Source organism: Camelina sativa, chromosome 17, assembly GCF_030686135.1.
Source record: "Camelina sativa cultivar CO46 ecotype springtype chromosome 17, ASM3068613v1".
Lineage (NCBI taxonomy): Eukaryota > Viridiplantae > Streptophyta > Magnoliopsida > Brassicales > Brassicaceae > Camelina > Camelina sativa.
Genome location: NC_141896.1, coordinates 38,886,826 through 38,901,562, shown reverse-complemented (window position 1 = coordinate 38,901,562; position 14,737 = coordinate 38,886,826). Strand labels below are relative to the sequence as shown.

Here is a 14,737-nt window from a genome sequence, read left to right as displayed (position 1 = left end):
TTACATAATATTATTTTAATATATATTTTTATTTTTAACTAAATATATTTAAAATTTTAAGTTTTATATTCATATACATATTTATAAATGTTCATATGTTATTAATTTAAATTAAATAAATGTATTTTTAACTAATTTTGGTTTATAATTTATTACTTTTATTTATTCTAACATATGTTTTACATAATTTTGTATATAATATCATATATATAACATTTTTTAATGTAAACGCCTAAACCGCCTAAACCGCCTAAAAACGTTTAAACTCCGACTAGTCGTTCTAGGTTTTAGGCGCTGGGTCACCGTCCACATATCGCCTAGCGCTTTATTGAACATTGATTACAACAGACAAGACAGAGAATCTCCGATAACTTTTTTTTTTTTGTTGTTCTGTTGTTCAGATGAATTACTTTTTTTAATCTTATCTGATAAAAAAAAAAATCAGTTGTGATCCATCGTTGGTCCCACCCAACAACGTATGTTCCGAGAAGAGGGGTGTTGACATAGACGCACATCACTTACGTTGCGTCTTTGATATTATAAACAATGGTGATGACACATTTTTCACGTCTCCGACAACTTCCTCTACTTCTCCAACCCAAATCTCTCATTACTTCTAGGTCTCGTCTCCTCCGTCCTCCTCCAACATTTCTCCGATCAGTGGTGATGGGTTCTTCTTCTTCATCCTCCTCCTCCTCCTCGAAGCTTCTCTTTCGCCAACTCTTTGAGAAAGAATCTTCCACCTTTACTTATCTTCTCGCCGACGTTTCTCATCCTGATAAGCCTGCTTTGGTATGTTTTCCTTTCCAAAGATTTGATTTTTCCAAATGGGTTTTGGGTTTTTTCGGTGTTTCGTGTCTCATCCTTCCAAAGATTTGATGCATGATGAATGTGATCAGATTGTTTTGTTGGGATCAATTGGTATTTGAATCATTTAGTTTTGGTTGTTGGATTTATCCAGATTAGTAGTGTATCAAGAGTGTGATTGAATTGGAATTGAAAAAGATCACCACTTTTGAATGTTCTTTGTTTGTCTGATTTTGTTGAATTGATGTTGTGTTATGTGATGATGAGCAGTTGATTGATCCGGTGGACAAGACTGTTGATAGAGATTTGAAGCTGATAGATGAGTTAGGATTAAAGCTTATCTATGCTATGAACACTCATGTTCATGCTGATCATGTCACTGGAACTGGACTTCTTAAGGTCTGCTGTTTCTCTTTATTGTGTTTACATTTCCCTGCTTTTGGTTTAAATCTGAAGTTTTAGTCATCTCTCTTTGTTTTGATTTTACACACAGACAAAGCTCCCGGGTGTGAAGTCAGTCATTTCGAAAGCAAGTGGTTCCAAAGCAGATATGTTTCTCGAACACGGTGACAAAGTATCTATCGGTGATATATACCTTGAGGTATGAAACCAAAGTTTGAAACCCTTGAGAGAAACTATAAAAGTCCAGAGAGTAGTAATCAAATTTTTAACTTTGTGGTAGGCTCGTGCTACACCTGGACATACTGCAGGATGTGTTACATATGTGACTGGAGAAGAGGCTGACCAGCCCCAACCAAGAATGGCTTTTACCGGTGATGCTGTACTCATCCGGGGTTGTGGAAGGACTGACTTTCAGGTACAATAAATAGAGGAAATTTTGTTATGAGGAACCAAAAACAGCAATGTGGATGCAAAAGATTATTTTTTTTGTAATGGGACATTGGTCTAACCTTACTATGCTATTGCAGGGAGGAAGCTCGGATCAGCTCTATGAGTCTGTACACTCTCAGGCAAGTGTTTTCAAACTTTCTTATGACTCCACAGGTAAAGCTCGGATCAGCTCTATGACTTTTATATAAAACGGCTTTTGTTGATGTTTGTACCAGATATTTACATTGCCAAAAGACACATTGATCTATCCAGCTCACGACTACAAAGGTTTCGAGGTAATGCTCTATGCAAATTTATTCACATTGGCTTGTTTAATGAAAATGCAATTCATCCACACAATTGCTTATACATCTTTCTGTTAATATTCAGGTAAGTACAGTTGGAGAAGAGATGCAACACAACCCACGTTTAACTAAAGATAAAGAAACATTCAAATCTATTATGTCAAGTAAGTCTTTTCCACTTGGTAGTATACTCAAGTATTTCCTCAGCTCATACATAACCGCGATTTTGGCTCTCACAGATCTGAATCTGGCGTATCCAAAGATGATTGATGTTGCAGTACCAGCAAATATGGTATGTGGACTACAAGATGTGCCTTCTCAAGTCAACTAAAACGCTACTCAGTTTGTTACTCTCTTTCGTCTATTCCTTCATTCTATATTTACCAGAAGCCAATAAAACTCTTGACAGTAGTTTGTTCAGGAGTGTGTGTTTGTCACGTAATTTTATCTTCATTATACAAAACTTGCTTCCGGTTAAGATAAGATTGTGTAAATTAGATTGAACATATGGAATTTGCTATGAAGATGAAGACAGTATTTGCGTGTTCAACTTTTGTTTGGTTTGCTGATTTGATTTGTCTAACTACTTCAATTAACATAATCTAAATGAGCTTTTCTAACAACTCATCCATGTTCTGCTGCTACGTGTCGATAACTGCTAAAAACCCTTAATCATATTAAACAATGACTCAGCATGAGAGAGACGAGCTTGCTATCTTTCTCAGTGGGATCTTTAGATTAGTTTGTCCATGGATGTGTTGGTCCAATGAGACTTGCTTCCGTGTTAAGATAAGATAATAAGAAAACTTGTGTAAATTAGATTGAACATGTGGAATTTGTTATGGATAAGACAGTACTTGCCTGTTGATTGATGTGTCAACTACTTCTCAATCAACATGAGCTTTTAAATCCGATGAAACAATGACTCAGCGTTAGATAGAGATGAACTTACCATCTCTTTCATAGTGGGAACTTGAAATTCGACAAACTCCTCAACTATGTTCAAACCTAAACTACTCATGTTTTAACAGAAAATAAACATGATTAATTCAAATTAATGACTTTTTTTTTTCTTTCTGAAAAGTATATTCACACTGTAAGTTGAAAACAAATGGTTGAATTATCATCTTTTTTATAAACAACACAACTTACTATCTTTACTTCTCACTCTATAAACTTTGTATTCATTTCGTGTTTCTCTTTACACCTCTCTTTCCCCCTAATTTCTCCTTCTTGTTCCAAAAATCTCCACTTCTAGTAGATACCCCAACACACACAACTATGGTATCATAACTTCGCATTTCCCAGGGTCTAGAGAAGGAGAAGGCCAAAACCAGGGGGAGACACTGTGTTTTATACATGTTCCTTGGGCCTTGTTTATGGTATTTGACTCCCAGGCTCGATCTTTACACCAGTCTTGATCTCAAGGGTGTATTCGGTGTTTGACCCCTGAAACTAGATGGTTCTATCATTGTGTCTTTCTTCATCCTGAAAGGGCTTGAAGCAAACTCTGCTAGGTTGTACCCACTGTCGAGCCCAGGAAATGCGTAAGACGGATGAGGAGGTGACAGGAAACAACTTTTGTATGCTGGCCCAAGTTGGCGTAAAGGACTTGAACATGGAGATACTGGCAATGATGTGATGGCTCTTACGTTTTCTCTGCTGCAACAACCAAATACGAGATTAGTTGACACGAACAAGCATCAAATAGATTGAGCTACAAACCCTTTACCTCGGACTCTTTATAGCTCTAGACAATGGCTGTCTTTGGTAATTATCATGGCTCAGTCTCCCTGGATAGGATTCCCTTGTAGGCTGCTCAAGAAGAAAGTCAAGTTTTAACTTGTGATGGTAGGAAATTAAATTGATTAAGCTCAACATATGCATTATACACATACCAGTGAGAAGCTTCCATCAAAGGAGCGTGGGGCGGCATCTTTCGGCATGCTAATATTAGCCACTCTTGTTGTGTGTACACGTAGAAAAGGGTGGTCTAGAAGCTGAGAAGCTGTAGGACGTACTGATGGATTTCGTTGCAGACAAAGCCTTATAAAATTCTTTGCATCATTTGAAAGGTGCTCAGGTATTTCTGGGGTGTCTTTGCTGTTTCCGATTTTGAAAATCGCAGCAACCTGGTAAGAATATTTAGAAAAAAAAGTTCAGAATAATAAAAAGAAGAGTGCACAAAAGATTATGCCCAATCTTCAGTATCATATACCCCTTCAAACTGGCTCCAAGGTGGCTTTGATGTTGCCATTTCGAGAATAGTACAACCCAAACTCCAGACATCGACTGCATGAGTGTAGCCATTTTGACTCATCACAACCTGGGAAAGAACGAAAGCATGATGTGATTATCTCTCAGCGGCAACGACATAATGCCTTTCCACACCATTTGCCAGAGAAAAGTTAAAGTTAAGAATAGTGGAACTACAGTACCTCGGGTGCCATCCAGTAAGGACTCCCTTTGAAAGAAAGCATAGTAGAAAACGCTGTTACCTGTTGCAAAAATAAATGGCTATTAGAGCTTCTGTAAGCATAAATTTCAAGAACTACATAATATAAAGGAGATAAAACAATTGATATCTTCTGTTGCCCATCGATGACGTTCTATATTCATATTTTGGTTATGGAGTACATAGATATACTTACATGTTTGGCCATCCCAAAGTCTGCCAACTTGATTTCACCATTCGGATCCACTAATATATTTGCTCCTTTGATGTCCCTATTAGAACAGAATCACTCTTTATTAACGTCCAAGAAGGGACAAAATTGAATTCCATTCAACCTTTAAGATGTCATTTTGAATACCTATGTACTGTATTTCGTCCATGTAGATAGGCAAGCCCCGCGAGAATCTGCCGCGTGTAGTTTTGGATAACAGGTTCAGTGAAAGAACCATACTCCTTAAGTAGTTTATGGATTGAACCACCTGACACGTACTCCAAGTAGACGGACAAGGTTTCTTCACTCTACAAGCATAACAATGTCCAGGCCAGGCTTCAATATAGGTTTCTATATAACAACAATATTAAGCTGCCCAAACTCAACAAAGCATTATATGATCTCTTCTTTCCTGAAGCTCACAAATATTGACACATACCAGTTCACTTCCGTAATACTGGACAATATTCGGATGACAAAGCTGGCTAAGCAAATTTATCTCCTGCAAATAGAATAGTGTGGTTAGAGGTGTGAAAAATAGTAGAGTATTTCACAATTTCGTTAAATAAGCTACAAGTAATCAGATTTTGACATATACAAAAGATGAGGCGAACTAGACAAACCTGATTTAGTTGCTTCAGACATTCTTTTGACGTTTGGTCGTCAGAAATCACCTTGACCTCTTTAATAGCACACATCTTTCCTTTCTCACTGTAAGATTGGCGAAAACATTATGCGATGGAAACAACCAATTTAAAAAGGAGGACGCTACAAAGTTATAATGTAAGGAGCTGGCCTAATAGAAACTTTTGCTTTCTATTGCCTTTATCTCGATAGCAGGTGAAGTTAACCTAAAATTTTTGATCGAGAAATGCAGACATGAACCATCAGACAACATAACTCAACAGCATATCACAGGTAAAACCCTCGCAGGAGCCATAACATATACGGATGTACTCAAGCCCATCACATGTAACACCATCTCTGGATACTTGTTTAAGAGAGCTACTAACCTAGATATCAATAGTAATGGCCTCCGGATCCACAAGATGCAAATATAGTTTCCACCTACGGAGAAAGCTAGCATCAAACGCCCTATCTATCTGAACATCGCACATTACATGATCTAGAGAAGTGGGAAGGTTTTGCTTAAAACCAAGGTTAGCTAACTAACTCCAGTCACCTAGAAATTAAACCAACTCGCTCACTTGATAAGATTTCTGAAACTATTGACATTTCTTTAAGCGAATCAGAGTAGAAAAAATCTGAGTCTCTCACCTGTTGAACCCTTGATAGACTTGGCCAAAGGTGCCACTCCCCAAAAATTTCCCTTTTTTCCACTTGGAAAACCCCGAAGGAGATGGCGTCTCGTAACCTCCTCCAATCCTGGAACCATGAACAGCAGAAGGGCTTGTAGGAGAAGTAGGAGGTCGAGGCAAAGGGTGACACTCAGAGGAGGAGGACCTTCCATCATCATTCCTCCCTGTAGAAGAAGACTCTAGACTCACAACTCCAGCCAATCGCTGATGCAACGGAGACGTAGGCCTAGCAGTTACTAGCTTTGGAGAAACTCTCTCGTTCAATTTCACATCACAATGACCTCTGCTATATATCCAAACAGCAATAAAAACGTAATCTTTAATTGCTTTAAGAGGTTCTTGATCCGTACAAGCAATCCAATGGAGTTAGTTAAGATCACTATGTCCTAAATAAAGAAAGGGGGAAGAAGAAAAAAAAAAAAGCAAACCTAGAGACAACAAGTTGACTCTGATCTTCAGCTGATCCAGAGGAGCTAACGCTAGAAACAGAGGTAGATCCAGAAGTGGATCCACTCACATGATCTTGATGGATGGAAACAGGAGAGAGAAGAGGACATGGTAAAGGATGACCTCTCTTCTCTGTAGAATCAGAGTCGAAACCAGAGAAGGCAGAAGAAGAAGAAGCTCCGTTGGCGAATTCACGACTGCAACGAGGTGTAGCAGCACGAGTGGGAGTGAGAGGAGGATCAACAACAACAACAACACCACAGCTTTTGATATCTCTGTCTGTGGAGATTCCTCTGCTATTGTTGTTGTTGTTGTTGTTCTTGCAGGACTTTCTTCCCCACCAAGTAGGCATATCACCAAAAGGAATCTGAATTTGAAAAAGGTGAGATTTTTAACGGAATCAATCGAAGATGAAAATTAGGGCATGAAGATAGAGGAGGATACGGAAGATGATGAAGAAGAAGATTTCATCGGCAAAGAAGAGAGAGAGAGAGAGTGGACAGCTAAGCACGAAAGGGTAGTTGGAGAAAGAGAGACACACAAGTTGGGACCTTTTTCACTTATTGTATTTATCTTTCTCTCTTCTCGCCGTCGGATAATAAAACCAAACCTGCTCTGCTCTGCTCTGGTAACTTTTGCTTCAAATTTCAGATATTTTTTTCGTTTTTTAAAAATAAAAATGTAATTTTGTTTTCAAACTTCAAATTTCAGAATGTTTTGTTTTGTTTTCGTATAAAAATGTAATTTTGCGATTGGCCAGCCTTTGCAACATATTTGGATGGAATCAAGACAAATCAAGAAGAGTTTTCTTCTTTCTCTATATTTCTATTTCTCGAAATGCAAATGTTAAAGCGGTTAAAAAAAATAATAATAATAAATTAGTTTTGGTTTGTGCAAAATTATAGCATAAGCTGCTTGTTAATTTTGCTATGTAATTCAAGAAGATGATGAGATAGAGTTAGCTTTAAAGCTTATCTATGTTTTGAACACTCACTGGAACTGGACTTCATAAGGTCTGTGGCCATACTACCGAGTCTGTAAACTCACAGGCAAGTGTTTCACACTCCAAATGCAAAGAAAGTGACTCATACCATTCAAAGATTCAATATAAAATGCTATTCTTTTTTTACCAGATATATCTACATTGCCAAAAAGACACATTGGTCTATCCAGCTCATGACTACAAATGTTTTGCGGTTACACAAAACGCATAATTCACATTAGCTTTTTGAATGTCCCACATAGGACAGGATGGATAGTAAAGTAATGCTTTATAAAATCTAAGGGCACCCCCACATCATGACCATTCATCCCCACGATACTAGCGTTACATCTTTGTGTAAAAACAATTAGGCACGTATTGCTGGAGAAGAGATGCAACACAATTTATCCACGTCTAGCTAAAGATAAATAAATTAACATTCAAATTCATTATGTCAAGTAAACATCAGTTCATCATAATAACCTAGATCCTGACTTGCGTATACAAAGATGATTGATGTTGCAGTACCAGAACAGATATGATATGTGAGTTACAAGATCATTATAACTCTACACAATTTATTTCTCTTTTCCACTCATCCTTCCCTTCTATATTTTATTAGAAGCCAGTTTGTTTGTCCAATATGATGATGTTGCATTCGATAAGATCATTAGAAGATTGTGTAAACTAGATTGAACATGTTACATGTGGGATATATTTGTTATGAAGATGATGAAGACAGTAATTGCGTGTTCAACTTTTGTTTGGTTTTGCTGATTGATGTGTCAACTACTTCAATTAACAATTAGCATAATCTAAATGAGGCTTTTTTCTAACAACAACCAGTCGTCCATGTGTCTGCAGCCTCGTGTCTAATTTGCTACAACCTTAAATCTGATTAAACAAACAATAATGAGATAGAGAGAGGATAAAGAATTTGACACGAGAGAATGAGCAAAGAAAAAGACAAAAACAGAGGAGCTTCTCCTTCATCTTACGGCACGTTTCAAGGTGTCCCTACTTATCCTCCTCCGCCGTATCCTCATCCTCCGTCGCATCATCCGGTCACTGGATTTCCTCTGTCGTCTCCACCTCCCGGAGCAGCTCATCACGACATTTCCGTTCATCAATACATCCAAGAACATCAAACCGTTCCTGGTAAGTAACGATCTCATATATTCAAGAGGAGATGAAAAGATTAAATTTTGTTTCATCTTTCGTCAACCCTTTTCGATAGTATCTCCATAGTTACTGAAAGGTTACTAAACATGAGACTGAGACTGTACCTGAGCTTTTGATACAAAATCAGATCTCTATAGTAAAAGTTACTTCTCATTGACAAGAGTTGTAAGATTCTTTAATATGGTATCAAAGTTTATTTCTTCCAGTAAGCAATCTTAATTTTCTAAAAAGCTCTCTCTCTGTTCAGAAAGCTTTAAAAGCAGCAAATGTGTAACTAAATTTGCAGGGTACCCTGTTTCTGAAGGAAGACCTGCAAGAGAAAATCATCTTCCTTGTTGTGGTCTTGGCCTCGGTTGGTTCTTGTAAGTTTTTTTTTTTTGTTTTCTAAGCAGTCTCAAATTAGCTAGACTTGGTTTCAACACATTTTGTCTGAAAAAGCTCAAGTTTCTTTCTGTTAAGGTTCATCATTGGTTTTCTCCTTGGTGCAATCCCATGGTACATAGGCGTATTCATTCTAGTGTGTGCTAGGATCGATCCGCGAGAGAAACCAGGATACATAGCTTGTTCCATCGCAGTGAGTCTTTCACACTAAAAGATTACTGCGTTTAATACATTAATCTTTAACTTGATTCAGGTGTTTAACACTTTACTTTCACAGTCTGTTGTTGCTACAGTTGCCATAGTTCTTGGTGTCATGGGTGGAAGAGGAGCCTGGTCGTGAAGTGTCGAAATTAAAACATTGTTCATCAAGTATCGGAGAAACTGTCTTTGTTTGTTGTTGTTATTAATAGTAGTGATTTATATGTGTGTGTGTATGATGTAATGTATCAAAATTGAGCTGTGTTTTCAACAGTTGTTTTTGTTGGAATCTCATCATTGATTAATCCTGCACAAGAGAATCAGATATGAGAAAGTGAAGTTAGAAGAAGAAGACAAGGAAGAGTAAATGAAGAATCGTAAGTAGAAGAAGAAGAGAAGAAGAAGAATGTGTTTTGTCGTAGGAGAAAAAAGAAGAAAGAAGAAAAAGGATCAATGGGCCATGATGTTGTATTCAGGCCTAACTAGTTGAGTGGGTTTGTTTTGTGAAACTAAGAGAACAATTATTGCTTAAGTAGGTTAAAAGGTAGAAGTAGTATAAATATGCTTTGTAATGGATCTGGACAAATTAAGGAGAATGAGAGGTTAAGCAAGTGGCTTACCAAAATCCTTCATGGTATCAGAGCTCCAAGGTCTTGGTGGCCTGGACGTTTGAAGAATCTGCACAAGAAACAAAGGAAAGTCAGAGGAAGCTGGTTCGTTTGAACACAGTAGAAGAAAACAAAGAAAGCAAAAATCAGGTACAAATCTGAGATTTAAACTTGTTGTTGGGTGAAAATGCAGAATCAACAAGTAATTTCGGTGTTTGACGGGAAGAAATTTAACTTGTGGGTTATAAAGACCAGAGTTCTACTTAAGTCTAGAGGGTTGTAGAAAGTAGTAATTGAAGGAATCCAAGATGAGCATAAAAAGAATACAAATTGGGAGGAGTTAAAAGAGAAAGATCAGGCAGCCTTACAGTTGTTGTGTAGTGCTGTCTCAGAAGAAATTCTTAGTGATTATTTGTTTGATACTAAGACCTCAAAGGATGCATGGGACGTGTTAAAGCTGAGATTCGAAGAAGATTCAAAAGGGTCAGTGACACAAGCTGCAAAGACAAATAATCAACAAGAAAGTTCATTCACTGGCACACATGATCAAGATGAAATTGATAAAGATATTTGGGTGATAGATAGTAGAGCTACAAGTCACATGGTCAATGACAAAAGCTGGTTCACTGAATTAGGCACTAATACAAGAGCCTGGTTAAATCTGGGAAGTGGTGAGATAGTTCAGACACAAGGAAAAGGTACTGTCTCTGTAATAACAGAATCGGGAAAGAGGAACATGAAGGATGTCCTTCTAGTACCTAGTCTAACTCACAACTACCTAAGCGTGCAACACATGATGGAAAATGGTTGCAAAGTCATGTTCAAAGAGCTAAGTTGTATAATTACGAATCAAGAAGGAAAACAGATACTGGAAGCTCCTATGTCTGATGGATGGTATTGCATTAAGTTCGAGAAACCAAAAGAAGAAGGGCACAAAGAGCAGAAAAAGATAACAAGACCTGAAGTTGTTGATAAAGGCTGTGAAGATGCTGAATCTGTAAAACTGCAAAAGAAAGAAAAAGAACAGTCACTAAGGTGTGTGACTGTGGGACTAAATGATCTTACAGAGAATCATGAAACTCAAGGAAATGATACGCATAAGCAGAAGACTGGCAATGAAACAAAGAAGCAAGAAGTCATGAATGACTTACTAAAATGCACTTATGAGGGAGAATCAGCCAATATGCCACAAAAGAAACATCAACCTTTGATGGAAGACTGCCTGAAACCAAAATTCATAAATCAACAAGTTTTCAATCCAAGCGAAGGTTTTGAAAAGAAGGTCTACAAACTTGTTGGTCATCAAACCAAGAGGGAGAAGTCTGAGATAAAAGGATACATCCATGATGAAGCCAAGGTTAGAACAGAGAAAAGTTTAGTCACTATCAAGAGAGAAACTGAGCTTATTGATGGAAAATGTGATGACACAAGTCAGAGAATTGAGAAGCTCAAGACGGGGGTTAAAGAAGATACCAAACAGAGAGACAAAAGCTTAGCTAAGAAGGAACAATGGTTTTTTGAAGATGCAGCTGAAATGGGCATAAAGAAAGGTAATGAGAAACAAGAGGCAGATGTGGGGAAGGCTCACGAAACTGCAAGGCAAGAGAACAACAATGGTTCTCAGAATCGAACAAAGTCAATGAATACAAGAGTCGCAGAGAATCATAAACAAATTGAAGAAAAAGAGGTCGAGTTACCGTTGAGAGTAGAGGAGAAAACAGACTTTAGCAAGAGTGAGAATCAATACTTTGATCCAACCAAATGCCTATTGCATAAGACTGTTCAGAGAGGAGAGATTCAACGATCAGACCAAATCAAGCAAAACCAGAATGAAAGCAAGAAAGAGGTAAGGAATTTACCTTTATTGATTGAGTTGAAAAGCATCGAGAGAGAGCTCGGAGATAAGAATTCTACACAAAACAATCTGCAAGAAAAAGACCCTGAGAAATCAGTTGAGGTTGAAGAGAGACAGAGGGAAGGTATTAAGTGCAAGAGGGAGATTGAGATAAGGAAACTATCTTGGTGGGATGAGCAGAAAATCATAGAGAAAGAGATTGACATGAATCTCGCACGAAAGCACCTGCACAAAAGGGAGGTTCAAGTCTTAGCTGAGATTGATATAAATCAGAGACAAATCGACATGGGAATCAAACAAGAGGAACGGTTGATTTCGAAAGAAAATGGAGAAGATATGAAGAGAAAACAGATTGAAGAGAAAGTTAGAAAGAAGAATCAAGAGGGAGATCAATTCCTTAAGAACAAGAGGATGAGTGAGAGGAAGATAAAGAACTCACACGCATGGGGCAAGCTGGATTTCGTCAAAGAGGAAATTAAAGACATAAACTTCGCACAAAAGAACCTGTATAAGAAGAAGTGTCAAAAATCAGCTGTGATGGAAGAGAGACAGCAGAAATTTAAGAAGAAACACATGCTAGTGAAATCTAGAAAGAAGAACAAAGAAAAATCCGAGATTAAAAAGAACAAGAAAATGAGGGAGAAGAAGAAAAATAATTTACTTGTGTGTAATGATTTGAACTATCTTGGAGAAGAGACTGATGGTCGGATTCATGCTCCTGGGTATATGCAGAGGAAGAAGCCCCATGGTTCTGTCAAGGTTGGTGAAGAAGAAGAGAAATCTGAGATGAATAACAAATTTAAGAAAAAGATGGTTTTGCAGGAACTGAGAGGATCTACAGAATTTGGAATGATGAGGGAGCTAGTGATGTTACCAGCAAGGATAACAAATATTGTGAAACAAAGTTGTTCATGGAGCAAAAGGTTCTTTGGAGAAGTACAAGGTGAAAAAGGGATCAAATCCCTGGATTGGAATTTGGGAATTTTGGGGATTAATCAAAAGATGAGAGAGGGAGTGTTGGAATCTCATCATTGATTAATCCTGCACAAGAGAATCAGATATGAGAAAGTGAAGTTAGAAGAAGAAGACAAGGAAGAGTAAATGAAGAATCGTAAGTAGAAAAAGAAGAGAAGAAGAAGAATGTGTTTTGTCGTAGGAGAAAAAAGAAGAAAGAAGAAAAAGGACCAATGGGCCATGATGTTGTATTCAGGCTCAACTAGTTGAGTGGGTTTGTTTTGTGAAACTAAGAGAACAATTATTGCTTAAGTAGGTTAAAAGGTAGAAGTAGTATAAATATGCTTTGTAATGGATCTGGAGAAATTAAGGAGAATGAGAGGTTAAGCAAGTGGCTTACCAAAATCCTTCAGTTTTGACTTGAAAAAAGATTTGAAAAGATCTTTATCATGGGGACAAATGAATCTCATATTGACTTTTCAGACTTAAACTTTTGGTTAGGCAGAGGATTGAAATAAAGTTAGGATTTATGTTTTACTCTGCAGAGTTAGTTCAGAGTCAAAATATTATCAAATTTAGATCCCTCGAGCAAGTTGTCAACCAATTTAAGGCAGAACAGGAACTAGCTCATTGAGTGTTTTCCTCTACTTCTGATAGGAAAAAAAAAGAACAAAGAAAAACGAAACAGAGAAATACTAATAGCTTGGAAATACACAACAGAAAAAAAATAGAGACAAAAGATAGATAATGTGATAAGTTCTGTCTGAGAGGGAGTACAAACACTTACATAAGCGTCAAATCCTATACGTAATTTGGAAATGCGTGAACCCTACACCCACTATGCAAAATCGGAACTTCAATGTTCACTCTTGTGACAATGTTGGTCTCGAGATTGTAGTACAGAAAGAAGAAAGGATCTTGTGAGGAGTTTGGGTATAACACAATTTCACAACTACTAATCATTCCAGCAGGGCCTCCATAACTTAGTTCATTCGGATATGGAAGCCTTTGGTAGATACGCTTTGACCATTCATGTTTCTTGGCATCCTCCAAAACCCACAACTCAAAAGTATGAGGGCGACTATCATAATCACAAGCACCTAATTTACCCTTGTAGTCGATCAATCTAAACGTGGAAGATCTCCATACTTGTTCCATGTCTTGATCAAAGTTAGTAAAACTAAAAGTCTCAGACCTAAGCGATGGCGCTGCAAGGGATTGTACCCTTCAGGAACCCTGCTTGATAATACAAAACACCATTGATGCATATCGTATTATCATCGCGATAGCCATAAGGATAATGGATTTTGAAACATTGGATATTTCTCCATAAGAGATTTTTATTTTCAGCCCCTAATGTGAGAACTTGATACTCACTGGATAAGAATGTGTATGAGTCACGAAACCAAACGATACGCAATATCTTGAACTCTTTGTCGATTGGATCATACCCAAAAGCAAAATTAGAATATCTTACATGTTCCTTAATCCACACTGACTTAATCTCATCCATTCTCTGTCTGGGCAAGGCTAAAACCTGTCCTGTGATGGGGTTAGAAATCACCGCCACTGCTCAAGGGTTCTTTCGATAATGTTTACGACAGACCAATCCGCCAACCGGAGGACGACATATACTGAAATTTAAACCACGTGTCCTGTGATGAAGGGTGGCTACAAGAGACGTGTTATCATCCGGATTGTGAGGCTGAGGTGAAGAGTAGACGAACAACTCTCTTTCATATTCGATGGTGAAAAGGATCCGCGGTGGAGCCTGGGACTTGATCGGGAACAAGATGTTGTTGTTATGACGGCGAATTATGGACGACCAGAGCTTGGATACGCAACGACATTGAGCTAAAGACTCCAACGGCAATCTCGAAAATATATTACTAATGACAAGATCAACAGGAATCAGACCAAAGTATTCTGTTTCTTCTCCGGAGATTGAAGACATCCGTTGATTCATGGTGGATGGATTAAGGGGCACGCTAGGTTTCGTGGCTCTCTGGCTTGCTTTATTACTTTCCATAAGTTAGGGGTTTTCTTAAGGCCCAATATTATTTTCTTGGCGGCTCCATACACTCCTTCATTGTGGCCCACTTGTAAACGATTAACCAATTTTAAATTTACAAACAAAAAAATTACTTAAGAGCGAGCAATTCCATAACTCGATGATCATATATTTCTTCTCGTTTTCATGAA

The 14,737-nt window shown here is 37.8% G+C and overlaps 3 protein-coding genes and 1 pseudogene across 8 annotated transcripts; 2 read left to right on the top strand and 2 right to left on the bottom strand.

The window, feature by feature from the left end:
• The first annotated feature begins 330 nt into the window (after positions 1-330).
• LOC104758709 (persulfide dioxygenase ETHE1 homolog, mitochondrial) lies at positions 331-2,493 on the top strand. Its single transcript, XM_010481629.3, has 8 exons — positions 331-792; positions 1,078-1,206; positions 1,301-1,408; positions 1,490-1,624; positions 1,737-1,778; positions 1,875-1,934; positions 2,029-2,107; positions 2,183-2,493. The coding sequence occupies exons 1-8, from the start codon at positions 547-549 to the stop codon at positions 2,272-2,274; spliced, it is 891 nt and encodes a 296-aa protein (XP_010479931.1). The 5' UTR covers positions 331-546; the 3' UTR covers positions 2,275-2,493.
• A 549-nt stretch (positions 2,494-3,042) lies between these two features.
• Positions 3,043-7,017, bottom strand: LOC104758708 (mitogen-activated protein kinase kinase kinase 3). 6 transcript variants are annotated; one of them, XM_010481625.3, is made up of 11 exons: positions 6,357-7,017; positions 5,888-6,211; positions 5,233-5,320; positions 5,049-5,111; positions 4,757-4,917; positions 4,595-4,670; positions 4,382-4,441; positions 4,162-4,269; positions 3,842-4,075; positions 3,676-3,758; positions 3,043-3,605 (listed from the first exon to the last, which is right to left on the bottom strand). In XM_010481625.3, exons 1-11 carry the CDS (start codon positions 6,725-6,727, stop codon positions 3,350-3,352), a joined length of 1,824 nt encoding a protein of 607 aa, XP_010479927.2. In that variant the 5' UTR covers positions 6,728-7,017; the 3' UTR covers positions 3,043-3,349. The 6 variants fall into 6 exon arrangements, with proteins under 6 accessions (XP_010479927.2, XP_010479930.2, XP_010479926.2 ...); XM_010481628.3 differs by having other exon boundaries at positions 3,043-3,602; XM_010481624.3 differs by having other exon boundaries at positions 5,888-6,214; positions 6,357-6,992.
• Positions 7,018-8,153: 1,136 nt separating this feature from the next.
• LOC104758707 (large ribosomal subunit protein eL20z) lies at positions 8,154-9,729 on the top strand. The gene is made up of 4 exons (XM_010481623.3): positions 8,154-8,515; positions 8,826-8,901; positions 8,999-9,113; positions 9,198-9,729. Exons 1-4 carry the CDS (start codon positions 8,308-8,310, stop codon positions 9,258-9,260), a joined length of 462 nt encoding a protein of 153 aa, XP_010479925.1. The 5' UTR covers positions 8,154-8,307; the 3' UTR covers positions 9,261-9,729.
• A 3,482-nt stretch (positions 9,730-13,211) lies between these two features.
• On the bottom strand, positions 13,212-14,501 carry LOC104760017 (putative F-box protein At1g53815 pseudogene; annotated as a pseudogene).
• Positions 14,502-14,737: the final 236 nt, after the last annotated feature.

Bases quoted from the DNA above. Each gene is read 5' to 3' on its own strand.
- LOC104758708 (XM_010481624.3), bottom strand. From the start codon at position 6,727: ATGCCTACTTGGTGGGGAAGAAAGTCCTGCAAGAACAACAACAACAAC. The intron at 4,076-4,161 runs GTATATGATACT...TATTCTTACCAG, and splicing joins CTTGGAGCCAGTTTGAAGGG to GTTGCTGCGATTTTCAAAAT. The intron at 3,759-3,841 runs GTATGTGTATAA...CTTCTTGAGCAG, and splicing joins TTGATGGAAGCTTCTCACTG to CCTACAAGGGAATCCTATCC.
- LOC104758707 (XM_010481623.3), top strand. From the start codon at position 8,308: ATGAGCAAAGAAAAAGACAAAAACAGAGGAGCTTCTCCTTCATCTTAC. The intron at 8,902-8,998 runs GTAAGTTTTTTT...CTTTCTGTTAAG, and splicing joins CTTGGCCTCGGTTGGTTCTT to GTTCATCATTGGTTTTCTCC. The intron at 9,114-9,197 runs GTGAGTCTTTCA...TTACTTTCACAG, and splicing joins ACATAGCTTGTTCCATCGCA to TCTGTTGTTGCTACAGTTGC.
- LOC104758709 (XM_010481629.3), top strand. From the start codon at position 547: ATGGTGATGACACATTTTTCACGTCTCCGACAACTTCCTCTACTTCTC. The intron at 793-1,077 runs GTATGTTTTCCT...GATGATGAGCAG, and splicing joins ATCCTGATAAGCCTGCTTTG to TTGATTGATCCGGTGGACAA. The intron at 2,108-2,182 runs GTAAGTCTTTTC...TGGCTCTCACAG, and splicing joins ATTCAAATCTATTATGTCAA to ATCTGAATCTGGCGTATCCA.